Source organism: Nyctereutes procyonoides, unplaced genomic scaffold, assembly GCF_905146905.1.
Source record: "Nyctereutes procyonoides isolate TBG_1078 unplaced genomic scaffold, NYPRO_anot_genome, whole genome shotgun sequence".
NCBI lineage: Eukaryota > Metazoa > Chordata > Mammalia > Carnivora > Canidae > Nyctereutes > Nyctereutes procyonoides.
Window position 1 is genome coordinate 13,416,455 of NW_026575037.1, and position 19,163 is coordinate 13,435,617.

The 19,163-nt window shown below is 53.4% G+C and overlaps 1 protein-coding gene across 1 annotated transcript in view; it reads right to left on the minus strand.

Annotated features, from left to right (window-relative positions):
* Nucleotides 1–17,685, minus strand: part of LHX4 (LIM homeobox 4) — a 40,769-nt gene extending 23,084 nt beyond the window's left edge. The window contains exons 1-2 of the mRNA XM_055319416.1: nt 17,610–17,685; nt 1,442–1,613 (exon numbers count right to left, since the gene is read on the minus strand). Coding sequence (XP_055175391.1) covers nt 1,442–1,613; nt 17,610–17,685 — 248 coding nt within the window. The remainder of the gene's footprint in view (nt 1–1,441; nt 1,614–17,609) is intronic.
* Nucleotides 17,686–19,163: the final 1,478 nt, after the last annotated feature.

A 19,163-nucleotide genomic window follows, 5' to 3' on the forward strand; every position in this document is an offset into this window, starting at 1 on the left:
GTCGGTGACAGCTGTAAGTACCAGAATACAGGGAACAGGGCAAGGTTCAGAGGTGAGGGAGCGAAAGGAAGATTGGGAGAAAGGAGGGCAGTACACAGAAAAGATTGAGAAGAAGAGCCAAAGCCCAGCCCTCAGTTGGAACCATCCAGAATTTGTTGGATGTGCCTGTGTGCCTCCTGCCCCTTCCTTCAGGTAGCATACAGGCACAGACACGCGCACACACACTCACTCAGACACAAACAGGTGTGCACGCGTGCATACTCACACGCACACAGAGGGAGAGCATGGTGCATTGTTGGCCAAAGCATGATGATAACAATGAGTGTTGCCTCTGAACACAAGCAGGCCACAGTGGAAGCCCCGGTAGAAAACCAAAGTCACCCTTAGTGTGCTTTTCAACTCATATTGGACTAAAGAAATATGAGAATCCTCAGAAATTAAAATCACTTATTCCCTGAAGTTCCACCTTGGGAGGACCAGGGAGAAACATGTTCTGTGTCCAGGCCGACATTTCTGCCCATCTCCCCTCCCAGAATACACGACCTCTGAAGGATGCACAGCGCCTCTTGGAGGCTTGCTCACTTGTGCCAAATGTTTCCAGACTCTGAGGGACCTTCCCAGCAGTCCCATCCCCCTCTGCGCACAGCCATGGGCCTCCTCGACCCGTGTCACTGACCCCAACCCCCTGCTCCTGTGCTGGTGTTGCTGCCACAGCTGACCCGGGTGAGCTAAGGCACCAGCCCAAGTGCCTCGGGTAACAGGTTCCGGGAGAAAAGTCCCAGACTAAATGGCACAGAAAATAAATCCTAGGAAGTCGCCTCGCCGTGACCAACAACATTGTTTCTGATGGATGAAGGGAGGACAGTCTTAAAAGCTGACTCTCAGGTGTCAGGCATTGTCCTAAGGACTTTACACATATTGATCCATTCAGAGCTCATATCAATACTATGGGGTAGGAACTGTTATCACCAGCCCTATTTTACGGATAAGCGACCCGAGGCAGAGAAGAAACCTGCTCAAGAGCACATTAAGCGGTTCAACCCCAGTCAGGGTCTGGGCTCTTAACCATCACAAGAAACTGCCTCTTCAGCATGTTTTCATTGAAAGCGATGACACTAACAGAGCCTGGCTTGTCCCTGACCAGGGGCAACTCTCCCAAGCCTCTGTGGCCCTGTAGCAGCCATGGTGACCCCTCTAGATTCTCGGGGTATGAACCTCAGAGCACCCACTCTGAAAGCAGCAGCAGTGCCCTGAGGCACCAACTCCCAGGAACAGAAAGAGCACTGCTTTCAGGATTCGCCAGGATCCTTCCTAAGCTCCCCTGCAGAAACTGGGCTCACACCCTCTGCCAGCACCCCTGTCCCGCCTCGCCCACCTGAGGGGAGAGGCAGACACAGACCAGGGCGAGGGGAGGGAGGCTGCACCCGGGGTTCTGACTTACTTGAAGAAATCCTCCTTGCAGTAGACACTCCCGGCCCTGGAGAAGCACCTGTCAGCCAGCTGCATCTGGCAGTCTGCACACTTGAGGCAAGAGCTGTGCCAGTGTCTGTCCAGGACCTTCAGGATGAACTTGTCCAGGATATGCTGGTTGCAGCCAGCGCACTGAGGGATCTCTGCGGGGAGAGGAGAGAAAGGCAGAGTGAGCCTTCCACACAGCACAGCTCACCAGACCAGACCAGACCAGTCCTCATGATTCATTTCCCACTGGAGGGAAAGGATATAACCCAAACTCTTGGGGCTGCTGCGTACAGCTGTGCAGGCTACAACATTGCACGAGGGTTGCTGATCAGGGGGAAAGGTGGGAATGAAATCCAGTCCACCTGTGTTTCCGGTTAGGAGGTGGGATTCTCAAGGAGCAGGAACAGTGCTTCCTTTGCAGCTTTGTGTCCTGGCTGCCTCACACCGTGCCTGGCACACACCAGTAGCTCCACAGATGTTTATCACTGGATGGATACTTGATCAAATCCTCTCTAAGAAGTTCACCTTGAAACAGTTAACCAGTTTCTCCTGTGCTCGCCAAAATATCAACAAAAGTAAAAAAAAAAAACAAAAACAAAAAAACCAAAGTAGGAAAACCAAATCTCTCAGGAATCATACGGGCTTCTTGATTCATACCATTTGTTGGCGACATAATTTAAAAGTGCTAACATTAGCCTCAAAGCACTGGGGAGAAAATGTGAACGCACCTAAATCTAAGTAGAAAACAAGCTCAAGTGCTAAGTCATTTGTATCTCAAGCCTGTAGATAGGCTATTGGGACACTCACAGTATGACATCACTAGTGTCATCATTAGGTCCACTAAACCCCAAACCCAGACTTTTCCCGTTATGGCCTCAGCAGCTCCCAACATTTGCCTGAAAGTCAGACCCACCAGGTGCCTTGCTCTTTGATCCCATTCTCAGACCAAAATGCTCCATGAAAATTACCAGGGACCACGATGAGGGAGATACCCATGGGTCTGGACATTGGTTACCTGTCCCTGTGCCTAGGGCATTTTTTTTCTATCTCAAAAGTTTTCCTCCTTAAAAAAAAGAAAAGATTTTATTTATTTATTTGACAGAGCACAAGCAGGGAGAGCTGCAGAGGAAGAAGGAGAAGCAGACTCCTCACCGAGCAGGGAGTCTGATGTGCTGCTCAATCCCAGGACTCCAGGATCCTGATCCCAGCCAAAGGCAGCCCTTTAAGGGACTGAGTCAAATAGGTACCCCAAAAGTTTTCCTCCTTGGCAAAAAAAAAATGTTCAACCAATTGGTTACTGAGTTACTTACCAAACAGTTCTGATGTGCCCAGCAAAGTACTAAGCACACAAGAGCAACAGGACTTCCATCCATTAAGGGGGAATGGGTAAGATACAGGGTAAAACGATGGATTCTAGACCCAGCCTGCCTGGGTTTAAATCCTTGCTCTGCTCTTTTTTTTTTTTTCTTGCTCTGCTTTTTAACCTTCAACAAATTACTTCCCATCTCTGTGCTCCTGTTAAAACGTATGTGTGCGCGTGTGAGAGACAGAGAGAGACAGAGAGAGAGAGAGAGAATAATAGCACCTGGTAGGATTGTTGCAGAGTGTTGTTGAATCAATATGGGTAGGAGTGGGCCAGTATACAGTAGGTGCTCAATAAAGGTCTGTGATTATTAGATGATTGCAATAACCAAGTGTTAGATGCGGTGCTGCTGTGGCTGAGGGGAAGGAAAGTCGGGGACCCTGGATCATGGACTTGATCTCCCTGGGCCCTCCCAGGAATCCCTGCATGGATGTGGGACCCTCACTAGAGGCTCAGAGAGTGCCCACCTGGCCGGGGCGTACCTGTCTGCCTGCAGGTAGTGTGCTCCCTCGGCTGCAGCCACTGTGCTGCCTCTCTAGGGACCATGGGGACTGGCAGCCCTGGAGCAGCAGGGACGGGGGCCAGAGGCCGGGGGCCTGAGCCACGGAGAGATCTGGAGGCGCAGAGAGGGGACTCTGAGCAGGGCGGGGTGAATCACCAGGGGCTCCTGCGGGGTGGGGGTGGGGGACCAGGCCAGCCTGCCCTGCCCGGGGGAGGGGGCGACAACTCTTGTAAAGAAGGTCGTGGGGAGGAGGGGCGCGGTGGGGTGCGGTGGGACTGCCCTGCAGCGCCCTGCGAAGGAGGGAGGCGAGGCCCTGGGCGCGCGGACGCGGCGGGCGCAGGGCGCCGAGCCCGTGCCCCGCAGTCGGGGGTCCGTCCCGGGGCGCAGGCCGCCGTCCGAGCCCCGCGGAGTGGGGGGACCCGGGGGGGGCGTCCTTGTGGGAGTCCCCGCGCCAGGCACCCGGGCGGCGGACGCCCCTGGGCCCGGGGACACCCGCCCGAGAGCCAGGTCCCCGCGCGGGGTGCGCGCCCCGCCCGCCCGCGCCTCGCCGGCTCCGGGGCCAGAGGGCGCCGATTCCCACCTAATTGTTGTCTGGCCTTGCCTCCCGGAGAGATACGGCTATATTTCTCCTCCCAGCCGCAAATGCAGGGGGATGAGGGCGAGGATGTGTGCTCATAAAATTTATTTCGAGCAAGGTACCTACCGGGAGCCTTAATATGATGAGTATTCAAGAGAGAATACATTAAGGCTAATGTATGCAGGGGAGGGCGGGCAGAGGAGTTCTAGAGGCTTGGAGACCGAGACATCACGTTTAGGAACAACACTAAGAGCAGACAAGACGAGCCATTTCGGCCTCCAGCTTGCAGGAATGCTTCCAGCTGGATGGGGCTGCCCCCGCTCAAACTCGGGGTTCTCTGGGGCGAGGGGGGAGCCCTGGGACCAAACTGGGGTCCTCGAGTTTGGCAAAAACGTGAGGGACATAAAAAAAAAAATAAAGGTTCCAGTCTTTTTTTTTAGAAAGACTGGTACCTTTAACACTGTATTCCAATGAAGATTGTGAGAAGGGATGGCATTTTTAAAAACAAAGATAGCATCACAATGACTTGAGAGATGCACAGTATGCCAATAATGGTTAAAAAAAAAACAGATGGCAAGAGCCCAATATGAACTCCACCAGGTCCTGGGTGTATATGACTCAATAATCCACACCACTTGGTGAAGAAAGCATCCTTATCCCCATCTTACAGATGGAAAAACTGAGCTTGGAGACATGAAGCAAAGCACCCAATGTGCCACAATGGGGGAATTGGGATTTGAACCAGGAGCCTACGCTTCAGGTAGGCTAACCCAGTCTGAGAGCTGGAGGGATCTGGACATGCCTCATCTGGCTGGCTCCACCTTGTCATTTTAGGGAGGGGAGGTAGAGGCAGAGAGGTAGTCTCAAAGCTGCTCTGCATACAGTGATAAAGGAGTAGATGAGCCACTGGCCTCTCGGGCTCCATAACAATTGGGCAAATGGAAATGTTTGAGACATACATTTAGATCATCGTGTGGACAGGGTGTGCATGTATGGGACGCACACCTAACGCCAGAGCGGGGTGGGAAGCAGAAGCCCCGGTCCTGCTGATCCCCCTCCCCGCAGCTGCAAGGTGCCAGCTTGTTGATGGCATCTGTCAAGTTCAGATTCATCCTGCCTGTGAGGGGGTGGAGACCTGTGAACTCAGATCCTACACTTCAAGTGACAACACTCCATGTAATTATTTTGATTAGTGTGAAATGTAAGCTATCTAGAAATTTTTCCAGAAGCAACAACACAAGCCTTAAAAAAAAAAAAACTCAAGAAATTATTGTTATTTTTAAATTCAGAGAGCCTGAACAGGACAGGGGTTATATAGGTCTCCTACCAGGAATAAAGTTGTGACCAAAATTTCCAAGAAGCCAGAAGCTCTCCACATCTCTAGTCACCTCAACTTATTTCATCCAGTATTTGATATTACAAAATTCCACTTTAAAAACTGGAATGTAAGCCGACCCCGGGAGTTGCTAAGACAGAATTAATTTAACCTATAAACCAGTTTCTGATAGGAGGAGTCATTTCACTTAAAATGAAAAATGTTATCTTATCTGCACGCAAGTGTTCTTTGGTGATGTTCTCGGCTGGGGCTCGGTGGAGAGTAAGCTCAGTCATGAAAGGACAGCAAAGCCCATGGAACAGCTAAGGAATCTGGGGAGATGCTGGGTCACACGGTACAATGCACTCCCCATCATCAGGGTCCAGAGCCTTCTGTGAATCCTGCAGAGTGACATGGCTCAAAGCACAGACCTAAGCACAGCGAGAGCAGCTGCATAGGCAGGCAGGCTCCCTTGGACACATCCCAGGATGCGCTTGCGATCCATGCAGATAGCCCCCTACACTCCCACAAACTCACTTACATACAGTCAGATAGACATATTCACACATACTCAGTCTACATGCAAACATATAACACACACATATACATACTAACACACATAGAGAAACAATCACAAATAACCCAAGATACACCCTGAGTCGTACACAAAGGCACCTCCACATACCACATTCATAAAGACACACAGACCTACACATAATTGCATATCTCACACACACACACACACACCACCATACTTTCACACACTCACACATAAACACACACACACACACACACACACACATCCTCATACACAGGCTGAGGCATTGCCATTCTGGAAAAAAGCCAATTCTCCCGAAGTCCAGCTCCATCTCTGCAAAGGAAGCCATCTCTGAATGAGGGAGCTGTCCAACCCTGGAGCCCTGGGGAAAGCGAGCACTGAGTGCTACAGAAAGCTAGGAGGAAGCAGAAACATTTTGTTCAAATAGTCTTTTGGGAGAATTTGAAATTTTTCAGATCTGCTTAGAGTTTAGATGTTCATATCTTTAGGTCTGCCAAATTATTTATACTAAATCCCAGATCGGAGTCTGATCCATCTGGGTTCAGATCTGAGTCTACCATGTATACGATCTTAGACAAATTGCTTAACCTCTTTGAGTCTCGGTTTTCTGATTTGTAAAACGGAGATGGTGACACCGGTCTCTCAGGGTTGTTGTGTGATCACATCAGGCAATGAGTATAAAACACTTAGCCCCCAAGCACCATTGCCCAGCTCAATGGCAGCTCCTTTTTCCACTCCTCGTGGCCAGTCGCCAACAAGATGAATTTACATATTTGAAGTATATTAAAATTATCTCCTGCTTTATTTCCCAAAATAATTTTCCCTTCCTTCACTGACCTCCCCCTACACACACAAAACACTCAAAACTCTCCTCCATCTCCTTAGTTTCAAAGCATCTGAAAGATGTACACCCTTTTCTAATCAACATAATCCCAGAGTATGAGTAGCAGATAATGCAACATTACAAGGTTAAGTCTTTTTGGAATAAAGAAATCTGGCAGATTCTGTTCACTACAGAATGTGGGCAAGTTTGCCAGACTTTGGTCTCCTCCCCGTATGTGAATGGTGAGAATGGGGAGTGCTTGGGGTGGGGGGGCAGCTAGGACCACCAATTGGCTGACCTCACTTCACTTTTGCTGTACTGTATTCAATTAAGAGTGGATTGAGTTCACGTTAACAATGGAGGATTCTAGTATTTGTCTTGGAGATCTCTAAATGCCCAGTGGAAAAGTGACTATTCTTATTTGATGAGAAATGGCTAAAAACCTTTTCTTTGCCTATAGCCTTAATCTACCTCTTCATCAAAGAAGCTTATAAAGCCCCTACCATGATGTCCGGCCCCCTGGATCACCCTAAATACTGCGGTGAGGGCACTCGGGGCTTAGTTTTCAGAGTGGTCCATCCAAAGATGGATTCCATTTGAAATTCCCCAATTCCTCCATTAGTGACATTTCAGAAAACTGGGAACAGAGGAGGTCAGAAGGTCTGATGCAGTCTGTGGTGGATCAAATCCCCTCCCACACCCCCTCCTCATGACATATAAAAAGGTATTGTGTGTTTTTATTTCCCACTCACGTTTCTTCATTTCCAAGAAACTGCTCTCAAGAAACCAGGGGCCACCATGAAGCATTTCGGAGACAGTTTGCATTTGTTTGTTTGATCGATTTTAATTCTTTGAAAAATGGTGTTTTCTATCTCTCTGGTCACAGAAGATCATCAAGGTGAGGACAAACACTTTTTTTTTTCCACCAATGAAACTAAAACTAGAACACACTTGACAGCAACTTCTAAAAAGTACTGAAGAATATTGGAAACATAGTGCTGATGAGTATTTTGATATCTTTAAAACTAATTTATTTTGTATCATGAGGAATAACGTTCATTTAACCATGCCCTGAGACCAGATTAATATTTTGTAAAATTTGGACTCTGATGAGACCCTGCTTTTTACCTGCCTTTTGGACGGAGTTCCTCCTTTTGTTTCACAATTTGTCTTAACAGTCTCATGCACCTGACAAGGTTTTCCTTGCTTCTTTCCGGATAGGAGCCAGGGTCTGTGGGAGCGGTTCCTGGTTTGCAGATCCCACGAGACTCCCAGGAGGCTTGGTCCCTCTTGGGACGCCCTGGGCCACTCCAGCAGCTGAGGGCAACTCTGTCTGCAAGGTGACCCTAGGTCCGGTCTTTAAGATTGCCCGCACTCAGAACTTTGTCGAGTACTTGCAAATCTCCCAAGTTCATTTGCCCTTCTGGGCAACCCTGTGAAAGGTGAACCTCTACATTTAAAAGAGCTTCCTTAAGGGCACACAGTTGGGGGTCAAACTGGGGCTGGATGCTTCTTTTTGTCTGGGACAGGTTCTGGGACTGATTGAAGAGCAAGGCTTCCAACTGTGCTCAAGAAAGCCTTGTGGCTTTCGCTCCAAACCCTTTTGCTGGTGACTTCACTAGAGAAGTCAGTCGTTTGGGAGCCAATCTTAAATAACATTTGGCTGATACATGTTTCCAAAAATACATAATTTTATTTATTTGTTAAATTTCTTTACTGACTACAAACTGAAAGAAGCTAAATGGGCTTTAAGGGAAGCACAATAGAAATGCTTTGCAAAATATTGTTTTTCTCAGAACTCTCCATTCTGCACATATAAGGGGGAGAAAACAATAGGTTTCCCGAGTAAGTAAGAAGGAAGACGGTTTTTAAAAGCCAGGCTGGGATAAGTCCCCTCAGGTGGGAGCTTACTGACTTAGTCTGGGGTGACTAATTCTAAAGTGTGCCAACATATGGCCACAGGACATACCAAGCATGGTACCCTGCCCGCCGAAACTCATACCAAGCTTCTGGAATCTCCAAGTCTAAGAATTATAGCGGAGGTATAGTCATAGTTTAATTAAATTAATTAACATTTCTATTACTGAAAACATATTTCAAAAATAAAACTTTCCACTTTAAAGTTGCCACCGTCACCACTGACAATAAAATCCTATTTTCTGGTCCCAACTCCCCTTTTCTATCACCTGATAACTGTGGCTGAAGGAACCGAGGACTAATTCATCTCTAAGTCCACATCCAGGGTAAGCCTGAGACTCAGGATGTATATTACATGACAGATTATGACTCTGTGTGTCTGGGTTATCCCCTCCCTTCCTGCTCTTTATTTTCCATCTCCCTACTAAGGAGAATTCATTTTTATTAAACAATTTATAGTTTCCTTTTTCATATTGCCCCTTATTCTAAACCCATGTATCTTGAAGAGACTATAACACACTTTTTTCAAATATTTTATACATCTCTTCCTAACTTAGTAAAAATTATCCCATAAGCAACACAACTGAAGCATAAAATTCCAGTATTAGTTCTTCAAAATTTAAGAAGAAAAGGTATATTGAACATCACGGTATTTTGTGATGGTGATGAGGCATTAAATAGAGCCACAAAAATCCTGAAAAAAGCTTAATTAAGAAAAGAACCTGGAATTGCATTTAAAGTAAATCATATTCTCTATTATGATTATATTTGCTTACATACTTTAAATATATAAATAAATATATATATAATCTAATTTCCAGTCTTTCTTAGTTTCCTAGGTTTGTGTGTGTGTCTTGACGAATAACTAAAAATTAGATTAAAAAAAAGTCAGAAAAGCCTTCTCATGTCAGAAATGACTGTGCCTAAGGTTTTTTCCCTCCACTCCTCCTTCAGAATCCTTCCCCCACAGATCCTATTTGTCTCAGATGGTGGTTTGGGGGTCCCTCTGACAATCTCCTTTGTTCTTTTTCTGCTTGGGCAGCTCAAAAAAAGAGTAACCTTTTCAGTATAAAGATCAGATCTGAAAGTATCCTGGAGACAACTTCGATGTTATCATTTTAAGGCTGAATTTGGACATTTTAATAGGAGTCCTGTAGTAAACAAAACACATAATGTAAATATGTATTTGCAGGTATAGGATGACCTTCTGGACTAGATGTTGACACAGAATTAATGTTCTTCAGTAGGATATCGAATATTCTCGGTGATTGCAAACAAAACAGAAAATCACACGAAACAAAACCATGACGATTTATGGAAACGCTGTAGACACATCTCTGTTTCCACTCCATCTTCACATTTAATCATTGCTAAATCTCCACAATGGGTTTTTCTGATGTCTCATTCCGTAGCAATATTCCATATGTTTGGCAACCTCTCCCTCGTAACAAGAAACTTTCAATTAATTTGGCTGCAAGTTTTGTCTCTATTAAGCTATTCCCAGAACCAATCCCTTAACCCTCTAACATTATAATTAAAGTAAATTATACTTTAAAGGCATTTGGGGGTGAGATACCGCAGTAAAACATCTGTGGCTGGACCCAGACTGACAGAGGGAAGGGGGCTGAGGAAATCTGAGCAAAGAAATCCACCAAAACAACAACAGGACTTAGGACCTGCCTCCCAAGATGATTTTCCAATCCACCATTAATACAGTTAACCTGAAGTACATTTTCCATGGAAGAATCAATTCCAATTTTGCCAATTAAACCCAACCTGTCCACTTACTCCCAACAACACTGCCTCAAAATGGTTGATTTGTGCTCCATTTTGACCGGGGCTCGTGTAGAATTTAGGACCTAAAAAAGGGGGGAAATCTCACTGCACCATCTATTTTAGATGACTTTTTTCCTACCACAAACAACAATAGCCCAGCTCCAGAGCAGCTTCTGTCCTGGAACCAGAAACCGCCCTTCCTTCTAAGTCTCCTAAAAAGGCGAGGGACCCCCATCACCCTGCAGCCTGCCAGACAGTCCACCCCTAACAGAACTCCTGTGCTGAGAATTCCTGCACAAACCCAGGTGCTGCCCTGCAAAGACCTCACGAAAGATGGAAGAAGCAAGGAAAGGGAGAAAGGACGAAGAGAAAGAATGGAGAACAAAGATAGGCACATAAGCCACATGGGAATTTTACTAAAAGCAGCAGTTTGCTCACATCTGTGTCGGGGGCATTGTTAACAGTCACTCCGGGAAGGGAGAAAGGCAGAAAATCATTACCAATGTACACCTGCACCCCCCACCCCCCTCATCTCCAAACCCAGCATCTGGTGCTACCACAGCAAACTGCCGCTTGTCTGCCTCCACCCTTGTTTCCCAAAGTGGGTAGCATTATTCCTGTCGTCCTCTCGACAGCTAAAGTGTTTCCAAATCTCTACCATTCCAAAGCTTCTCATCCCTAATCCTCATCAATTTCCCTAAATGAAAGCAATGATACAAGGTCCCTTCCATCCAAGTCCACCAGCCCTCCCACCCACAGCTCTGCAGTTTGCAGGAGACCAGTTACCTAGACAGAGAAATCCACCAAATACCCATCGCTGCTGACCAAAACTCAAAGCAGTCTTCCTAAGGACGTGATGCAAAGATTAGTCCCTAGGAACTAATTTTCCATCCCTGGAGGACTGCAGGTGCAACACTCCCTCCCCTTCCTCCAGGGCTGCATCCTCTGCACGGAGGTCCCTCTGGGTTCTGCCTACTAATGCGGTGCTAAGTACTCACTAATTGACTGGAGCACACAGTGAAAGGGCACTAAATCCGAGGCAAATGGGAAGTTAGGACAAGGGGAATATTTAGGACTTGAGGCTGTCTACACCTGGTCAGCCGGGGTCATCAGGTCACTGTTCAAAACCCAAGACGCCCTTTTGGGCTGTGTTTTGTCTCCTTCACTGGAAAGAAATTGCTTTGCAGGTTTCCGGCCTCCCTCGACCCCCACCTCACCTCTAGGAGGGCTCGATTTAAAAAAAAAAAAAAAGGCGACCCTGGTATTTGCAGTGGTGTAGGTAGGCGGTCTCCAAGATGTCTTGGGGACTCACATTGCTTTAATCCCCAGAGCATTCAGCCAACATTCTTGCCTTAACCTCGGCTCGTTTTTGGTTTTTTTTTTTTTTTGTTTTGTTTTTTTTTTTTTTTTGGCGTGTCGGGTGTGTGTGTGTGTGTATACCTAGCATTTGGTAGCATTTGGCCTTCCTTCAATTCCTGCCTTTCCCGGTCTTATCCCAACCCAGCCGCGCTACTCATTCCTCTCCTTCCTGATTAGTTTCGCCCTTCAGATCCCATTTAAGGCCATTCACTCTGCCGTCTAAAAAAAAAAAAAAAAGTCCCGTCTCAGATGAAGCCAACCTCCGAGCGCCACAGACTGAAGCCCGCGCTGGGTCCCCGACGGGCCGCGGCTTCCCCCGCAGAGCAGGTGCGCCTTTGAGCCTCTGCGGGCACACAGCGGCACCCATCACCTCCCCAGGTGGAACTGAAAGGACTTCCTCCGCCGCCCAGGTAGAGAGCTCCTCTCTCTCGAGCCCGCCACGTTCCGGGCGCTCGTCGAGGTCCGGAGGCGCTGGGAGCAGGGCCGGGAGCCCAGGCTTCGACGCGGGCAGGGCGCGCGGGGGGCGCGGAGCGCGCGGACCCGCCGCTGCCTCCGGGATCGGGGCGCGAGGAGCCGCCGCCCCCCAACGGGAAAAACGCCTTTCAAAGGTTAAAGTCCCGGAAAGCCTTGGGTCGCTGGCGTGGGCGCTCAGTTTTGTCTTCCCAAGCGCTCGCCCAATACTCGGTCTGGAAAGAGAGGTACCGGCCGGGCCTCCCCCAGGCTGGGCACGCCGTCGGCGCTCCCCCCCACCGCGCCTCTCCCGGCCGGCAGAGCCTCCGCCGCCGCCCCAAAGGGGCAGGAACGGGATCCCGGCTTGGCCAGTCCCCGCTCGCTCGGGGCCGCTCAGGAAAGCAAGCCGAGAACTGGACCGCGCAAGGTGCACAGAGTCTGGAAGGGGCCGGGGCGCCCGAACGGCGAAGGAGGCGCGCCGTGGACGCAGAGGTCGTCCGTGCCTCGCCCCCTGCGCAGGCCCGACCTCGGGGTGCGGGTCGCGGTGTGCAGAAGGCCGGCTCTCCCCCAGATGCGCCGTCCTGTCCGCACCTGCTTCCGCCCGCAAGCGCTCAGCACCCAGGGCGCGCGTCGAGCCGCAACGCGGCACCCGCAGGTGCGCAGCAAACGCCGGCTCCCCGGGACCCCCAGGTGCCTGCCCGCGGGGCGGCGGAGCTGCGCCCTGGTGGCGCCAGGGTCACGCAGGTCGCGCTCTTGCACCCAAGGACGCCGCTCCTGCCCAGCCCCGCCGGGCCCTGGGTCTCCACGAGCCCGCACCGCGGCCCAGCGAGAAGACATCACGAGTTAGGTCCTGCTTCCTCTTCTCGGTCCCGACTTTCCATCTTCCCCGGATACTGGGGACCGCTTAGGGCAGACCTCCCCGCTCCCGCGCCCCGCCTGCCCGCTCCGGTCCGGGTTAAATCCTTAATCCCACTCCCTGAGCGCCCGCGGCGCGCCCCATCAAGGAGGGCTCCCCTCCGCTCCCCTCTTTAATCCAGACAGTGGAACCGGGGAGGCCGAGCCCGCCAGCCCCTCGGCGCCTCGGCGCCTCGGCCACCCGTCTCCACCCCGAGGTGCTGCCTTAGTCACCAGGGTTTCTCCCAGTGTCCTCCCCGGGTAGGGCGAAGCTCGGTCCGAGGCTGGGGTGACATCCTCCAGGTCGGGAAATCTGAATCCCCATTCCAGGAGGCCCAAGTCTGCCGGCCCCGGGGACAGCCACCAGTGTGACCTTTAAAAGTTGGCTCCGATCGTGCCTGACAATATTTTTGTGACGCGGGGAAGGAGATTTGTGGTGCCCGGGGCTGCTTTCTGTATCGGTATCTGAGTCAATCAATATCTCTCTGTCTCTCTCTCTCCATATATAAAATATATGGAGGTATATATCATATAATAAATTGTTTCTTGTTTTTCTTTTCGGCACCACCAGAAAAGGCAGGAGTGGAAAGAAGCTCAAATTGCTGCTCCAAAGTTTGAGAGAACTCCTGGCCATTTCACCCCTTAAGAAATAGTCTGCTGCAAGAAGGATGATAGCATCAGGAGTGAGGACTCCCGGGCCGCTGGTGCTGGAAGATTTTCCCCACACACCAGCAGGCACCCCAAAAGAGAAGAAAGGGTAGTGGGCTGTCCTAGAGAAGTTCTTCACACAGATTTTACCACAAACAAAATCAAATGCCCTTTACCCACAGCTTCAGAGTTCGCAAGAGCTGCAAGAAGTAGACATTTTAGAAGACAAGGGTGGGATGCAAAATGCCCCGTACATGCTCCCCATTTATCACTCCCTGCCTGGACCCAGTGGTCGCTCTTTTCTCCCACCTGGGTTGGCTAGCTCTCCAGCTAGCTATGGGAAAGAGGGGCAATCCCTTCCCTTGGTGCCCCAGGAAACTATCGGGGAGATAGGCCAAAACCTACAGCAAGGGGCGGATAAAACGCCCATCTCCCTGTGTGTCCCTCACTGTTCCGATTGTCTTGGCGTGCAAGAGGGGCCAGCAGGGCCGAGATGCATGGGGGAACCAATGAGTTCCGGGAGGAAACAGGTTTGGAGGAGGATTGGGAGGTGATTGTGGAATTCAACGCTGCCCCTAGGTCAGTCAGGAGCTGTGGGAATTTGGACCTGGCGTTTCTACAGCCCAGAGGGAGGTGGTGAGGAAGAACCGAGCAGAAGCAGGTTGCGTGCAGAATGAGAGAGAGAGAGAGAGAGAGAGAGAGACCTGCAACCTGAATCATGGCCAAGTAGCTAGGACCCGTGAGCTTGGAACAAGATCCCTTTCTGAACCTATCTACCTACCCAGAAAAAAAAAGCAAAACAAAAAGAAAAACAAAAAACCCAAGGCCCTGGGCTCATGCTGGACGTGACCTTGAGGGTGCAGCCTCCTATAAACTGCGCTCCCACCACCCAGAGCAAGGAGCCAGGGGTTTTGAGTTCCTTAGAAAACATTGACCAGGTTGGCTGCCCACCAACCTGTGGGAGATTTAAGGGGGTGGGGCTCTGCCTCTCTACCCCAGGTTGCTCTTCCCAACTACTCCCAGACTCCTCCCGTCTGCCCGATTTTTCCCAAGCTTCTTGTCCCAGGCTGATGCCCCTCAAACAGATGAAAATCTTCAAGCTTGTCTGGAGAAGTCTGAGCGGACCATGGGCCCCATCAGGCTGTCCTGGAGCTGTCCAAGCGGGGAGGGTTTCATGGGCCCTGCAACCCCTGCACGGGGAAGCAGGAGGAGGGCCACCATGCTGACAAGCCCACCCAGGAGCCAGCAGTGGCAGGAGGTGGGGTTGTCAGAGAGCAAGGAATAAGCCCACCAAGGGAGAATTTATTACACCACTTGGTAACCCTTTCCTTAAGGGAGGGGACCTCACATACCCCCAAAACATATTCTGACTGCCCCTGAAACAAACTGGATTCAAACTCCTGAAATGCCCCTGTGAGGCCAGGGCCCCATAGAGACCCAGGTTGGAGGATCTGTGTATCTGTGCCCCGAAGTGCTCCATCTGTGGTGGCTAAGGGTAAAGAAACTGGACATGTGTATGCATGCGTCGGGTGGGAGGTGGGCAACCCAAACCTTCCAGTTGTGGGGTTGGAAGAACCCTTGAGGGAGAGCCTTTCTGTTGTCTCCTCTCTCCCAAAGTTTAAACACCCACAGGCCTGAGATTACTCTTCTTCCCCAGGCCCAAGGACATGTCCCCACCCTGACCCCCACCCCCACAGCAAGTTATTAGGCCAGTGGGCCCGGTATCCCAGAGAAGAGGATGGTACTGTGTATGTGTATGGGGGCATCACACCCCACCTATGCCCAGTTCTCTGCACAAACAGCTTGATGCTCAGCAGCCACATCTGCTGGAAGGGAATAAATATGCTCCATGTGCATCCCAAAATAAAAATTTAAAAGCTGGAGCCCAAAGTCTTCAGGGATTGGGCCCCTCAGTTTTGGCCACTGCCTCCTTCAACCCAGGCCACCAACTCAGGGCAAAACAAAAGGAAGGGCAGACCAGCCCCTCCTGGTTCAGCACTGCCTCTGCTGGGTGACCCTAGGATGAGAGTCCCATTCTCTACTTCATTGAGTTTTCCACAGTTGGAACCCAGACTCAAGCCCTGGTGAACTGTAGCTCTGAAGGCAAATTCGAGACATTTTAGAAAACCGAGTTCCTGATGCCAAAATCAAAGTTGTCCCTGAGTAAGGGAAACAAAAAGTGAGACAATCCAAGAGGGTGTGCTGAGCATCCTAAGAAAGGCTGTGACAGCAGAGCCTGCCGCCCTTCTTTGCAGTCCTGATAGGCCACCTACGGACCACAACTATTAAAGCACAGACCGACTGGGTAACAAGGAAGCGAGGCACACACACTCCCCTTCCACCCACTCACACACTCGCCTCCTCAATCATCCCAAGGACTTGGAGCTCCTTTGCCAGGGTTTGTGTTTCTGTTTATCGCAGGGGCTGAGAACGCACTCCCTCCTTGCCCGTGGCGGGTGGGGGTGGGGTGGGGGCAGTCAGGGCAGCAGCGAACCCCCAAAGCCTTCTACAGACACACCTAGGTCAGCAGCAAACTTCCCAAGCGCGCTGCAGACGTGGAACTCTTTTGCCAACGGCCGATAGGAAAAGACACAAAGGGTAAGTGCAGGATATAGTCAAAGGACAACCTAAATAGATGTAGGTGAAGCTAACTTCCTCTACTTCCTTCTCCAAAACTTCTCAGGGAGGCCTGGGACCTACCTGCCCTTTGAGGTATGGCCCAAGCGGAATCCCTGCCGCGGAGAGCCCGGCGCAGGAGGCGCAGGAGGGCGCAGGAGGGCGCAGCCGCGCGCCCTCCTAGTTCGTAGGTAGGCACCATTATTTTATTTACTTACGATAAACCTCGAGGATGTAGCCACCGCTCCACCAAAGAAACCGCGGGCGGAGGCACAGCCCTCGGCCCGCCGAGCGAGGGAAGCTTTCCCTCTCGCGGGTGCGCAGGGGTGGTCCGCAGCGCCCCGAGCCTGCAGGGCAGGACTCCCGGGGCGCCCGCCGCGCGCGCGCGCGCGATGCCCCGGGACCTGCTCCGGCCTCTGCACAGATCCTCCATCGGGGACTCAGGTTGGGAGTGCGGGACAGAGACAGATTCCCTCCGGGGAAAATGCCTGAGCGCGCACACCCAAACACACACAGAGACCCCGGGGTGAACACGCCCCGAGCTCCCGCAGTCTTGCTCCTTTCGGGCGCGGGAAAGAAAGTGGGTGGGCGAGCAAAGCGCCCTGGGACCCTAGCCTCTCCCCTGCCGAGTCCAAGCCACCCGGAGGTTGGGTCCTCGCTCGCGCGAAGGCTGTGGCCCGAGTTCACAACTTGGTCCCGGCGCTTCTCCCTCCCCTGCATTCCTCGGCCAGCGGGAGCCCGGCGAGCGGAGCCAGGCAGTCCCCGGCGGCGCAGGCTGCGGGCGCCGCGGGCAGCAGCGGCTGAGGACGCCCCGGGCGCGCACGCCCAGCGCGCGGGGACCGAGCGTGTGGCCTGGGCTTCCGAGCCGCCAGCCCCGGGGGCGGGGGACGCGCTCTCCAACTTCCCGCCGGCTGGGGTGAAGTTGCACTGGCCGTACTTCGAGCTCCGACTGTGACCCCAGGAGGGAGGATGATTTACAGGGACACCCCCCCCCCCCAGCCCTCGGGCCTGGCCTGCAGTTCGTTCCCAGGGTGTCCCCAAACAGCACTCTCCCCCACTCTCCTAGAGAAGCCGTGGGCTGGAGATGCGGGGTTCGGTACCCTCGGCTGGCCTGGAGCGCGATCGGGGAGGCTTTCACTTTCGGCCCTGAAAGCCAAGAGCCAGGCCTTTTAAAGGCACCCTGGCCAGTGCCCCTGCCCTGTGACCGCCTCTGCGCCGGGGCCGGCGGCCCCTCGCCCCGCCCGGCCCCTTCGGTCCAGGCTGCACGCAGCGTCCGACCCGCCCCGGACCGGCCAAGGCTGCTGGCTGCCTTGTTATCAAATTAAATCAGCGAGAAAAGGGGGGTGTCTTACGTTGCATCGGCACACCAAGCATCTCCGGGAGCCCCTTGACAGCCCCCTCCGCGGGGACAGCTGCGCTCTGCATCATCTCGGAGCGAGAGCCAGGGAGTCGCAGTCTACGGAGATCTCTCGCTCTGTCGCTTAAGCTGGATTCAGAAATTTGAAAATAATAAAAAACCCAACCAGGCCGCCGAAGTCACGGTGGGAGCCGGCCCTCCGCCTCTCCGGGAGGATTCCACAGGCTGGCTGCCCCCTCCCCCCGCCGGTCCTCAGCCGGTCTCAGATCCCTTTGATCTCGCTCTCCCGGGTAGGTGCACATCCCGGGGAGAGGAGACGCTGTTGCTGCAGCTCTGGCTTTTTTCCCCTCCTCCCTCCCCCGCCCGCGCTCTCCCCCTCCCCCTCCCCCTCCCCCTCCACCCTTCGCGCGCCGGCCGCCCGGGAGGCCGCGGTCACCCAGGCGTTTTGATTCATTCACACTGCAGGGACGGCCGTGACGTCGCTTTCCGCAGGGAGGCCCGCCCTCCAGCCAATCCCCGGACCCGGCAGCTGGCCGCGGACCCCAGCCCGAGTGGGGGTCCCCGCGCCCCAAGTGTGGAGGGCCGCGCGGGGGGCGGGGCCGCACGGAGCGGGGCGGGGCCTCGCGGGCCTCCCCCCCCCCCCCGCCCTGCGCCCCGCCGGCCCGGCTCGCGCCCCGGGTATAAATGCGGCGGGCTCGGCCGCGGCGGCAGGTGCTCCTGGACGGCGGAGCCCGGGGCCGGGGCCTTCCCGCGGGTCCTGCCCGGCGGCTCGCGTCCCGCAAGGGATGGAGAAGGGCGTGGCCGGACCCCCGAAGGCCCGGGCCGCACGCAGAGCTCGGTCTCGGGTCTGCCTCCGCCCGGGACCGCATCCTCCATCCTCCATCCTCCATCCTCCATCCTCCTCCTCCGGCCGGTGCCGTTCCCGCCGGCGCTTCTCTGCCCCGCGTCCGGCTGAGGCCAGGCCCGCCCGCACGGGGCCGGGAAGCCGAGTCCCGCAGCGGCCGCGCGGGCGGGGAAGTCGGCTCCTCCCTTCCCCGGCCCCGTCGGGTCCCCGGGCTGCCCGCGCCGGCGCGGCCGGGTCCTGCCCTCCGCCCCCGGAGGCCGCTCGGCCTCGCCTGCTGCAGCCGCGGGCGCCCTGAGCAGCTCCCGCCCGGTGCGCGGAGGGGGCCGCGCCCGCGGACGCCGGGGTCCCCAGCGGGAGGGGCACGCGTTGCCTGCTGTGTTCGCAGGGCACCCAGGCACGCTTCGGTTGTCCACGCCAAGTTCCTGGCGGCGAGAAGACCGAAGGCCCCCTCTGGGGCCGGTCGCCGCCCGGGTCCTCCGGGCCTTCGCCGGACCGCGCGCCGCCCCTGGGCTGCAGGCGCGCGAACCCACCTCCCCTGCCCCCGGGGGACCCGGAGGCTCTACGGATGCCCCCTCGCGACGCCCGCGTCCTGAATTCGTTCCAGAGATGCTGACATATGTGCCCTTCCAGCCTGCTCAAGCCCAGCTCGGCGGGAAATGGGACGGCCTGCCCTCTCCAACCTTACGGAGCGTCCCCTGCCTTTCC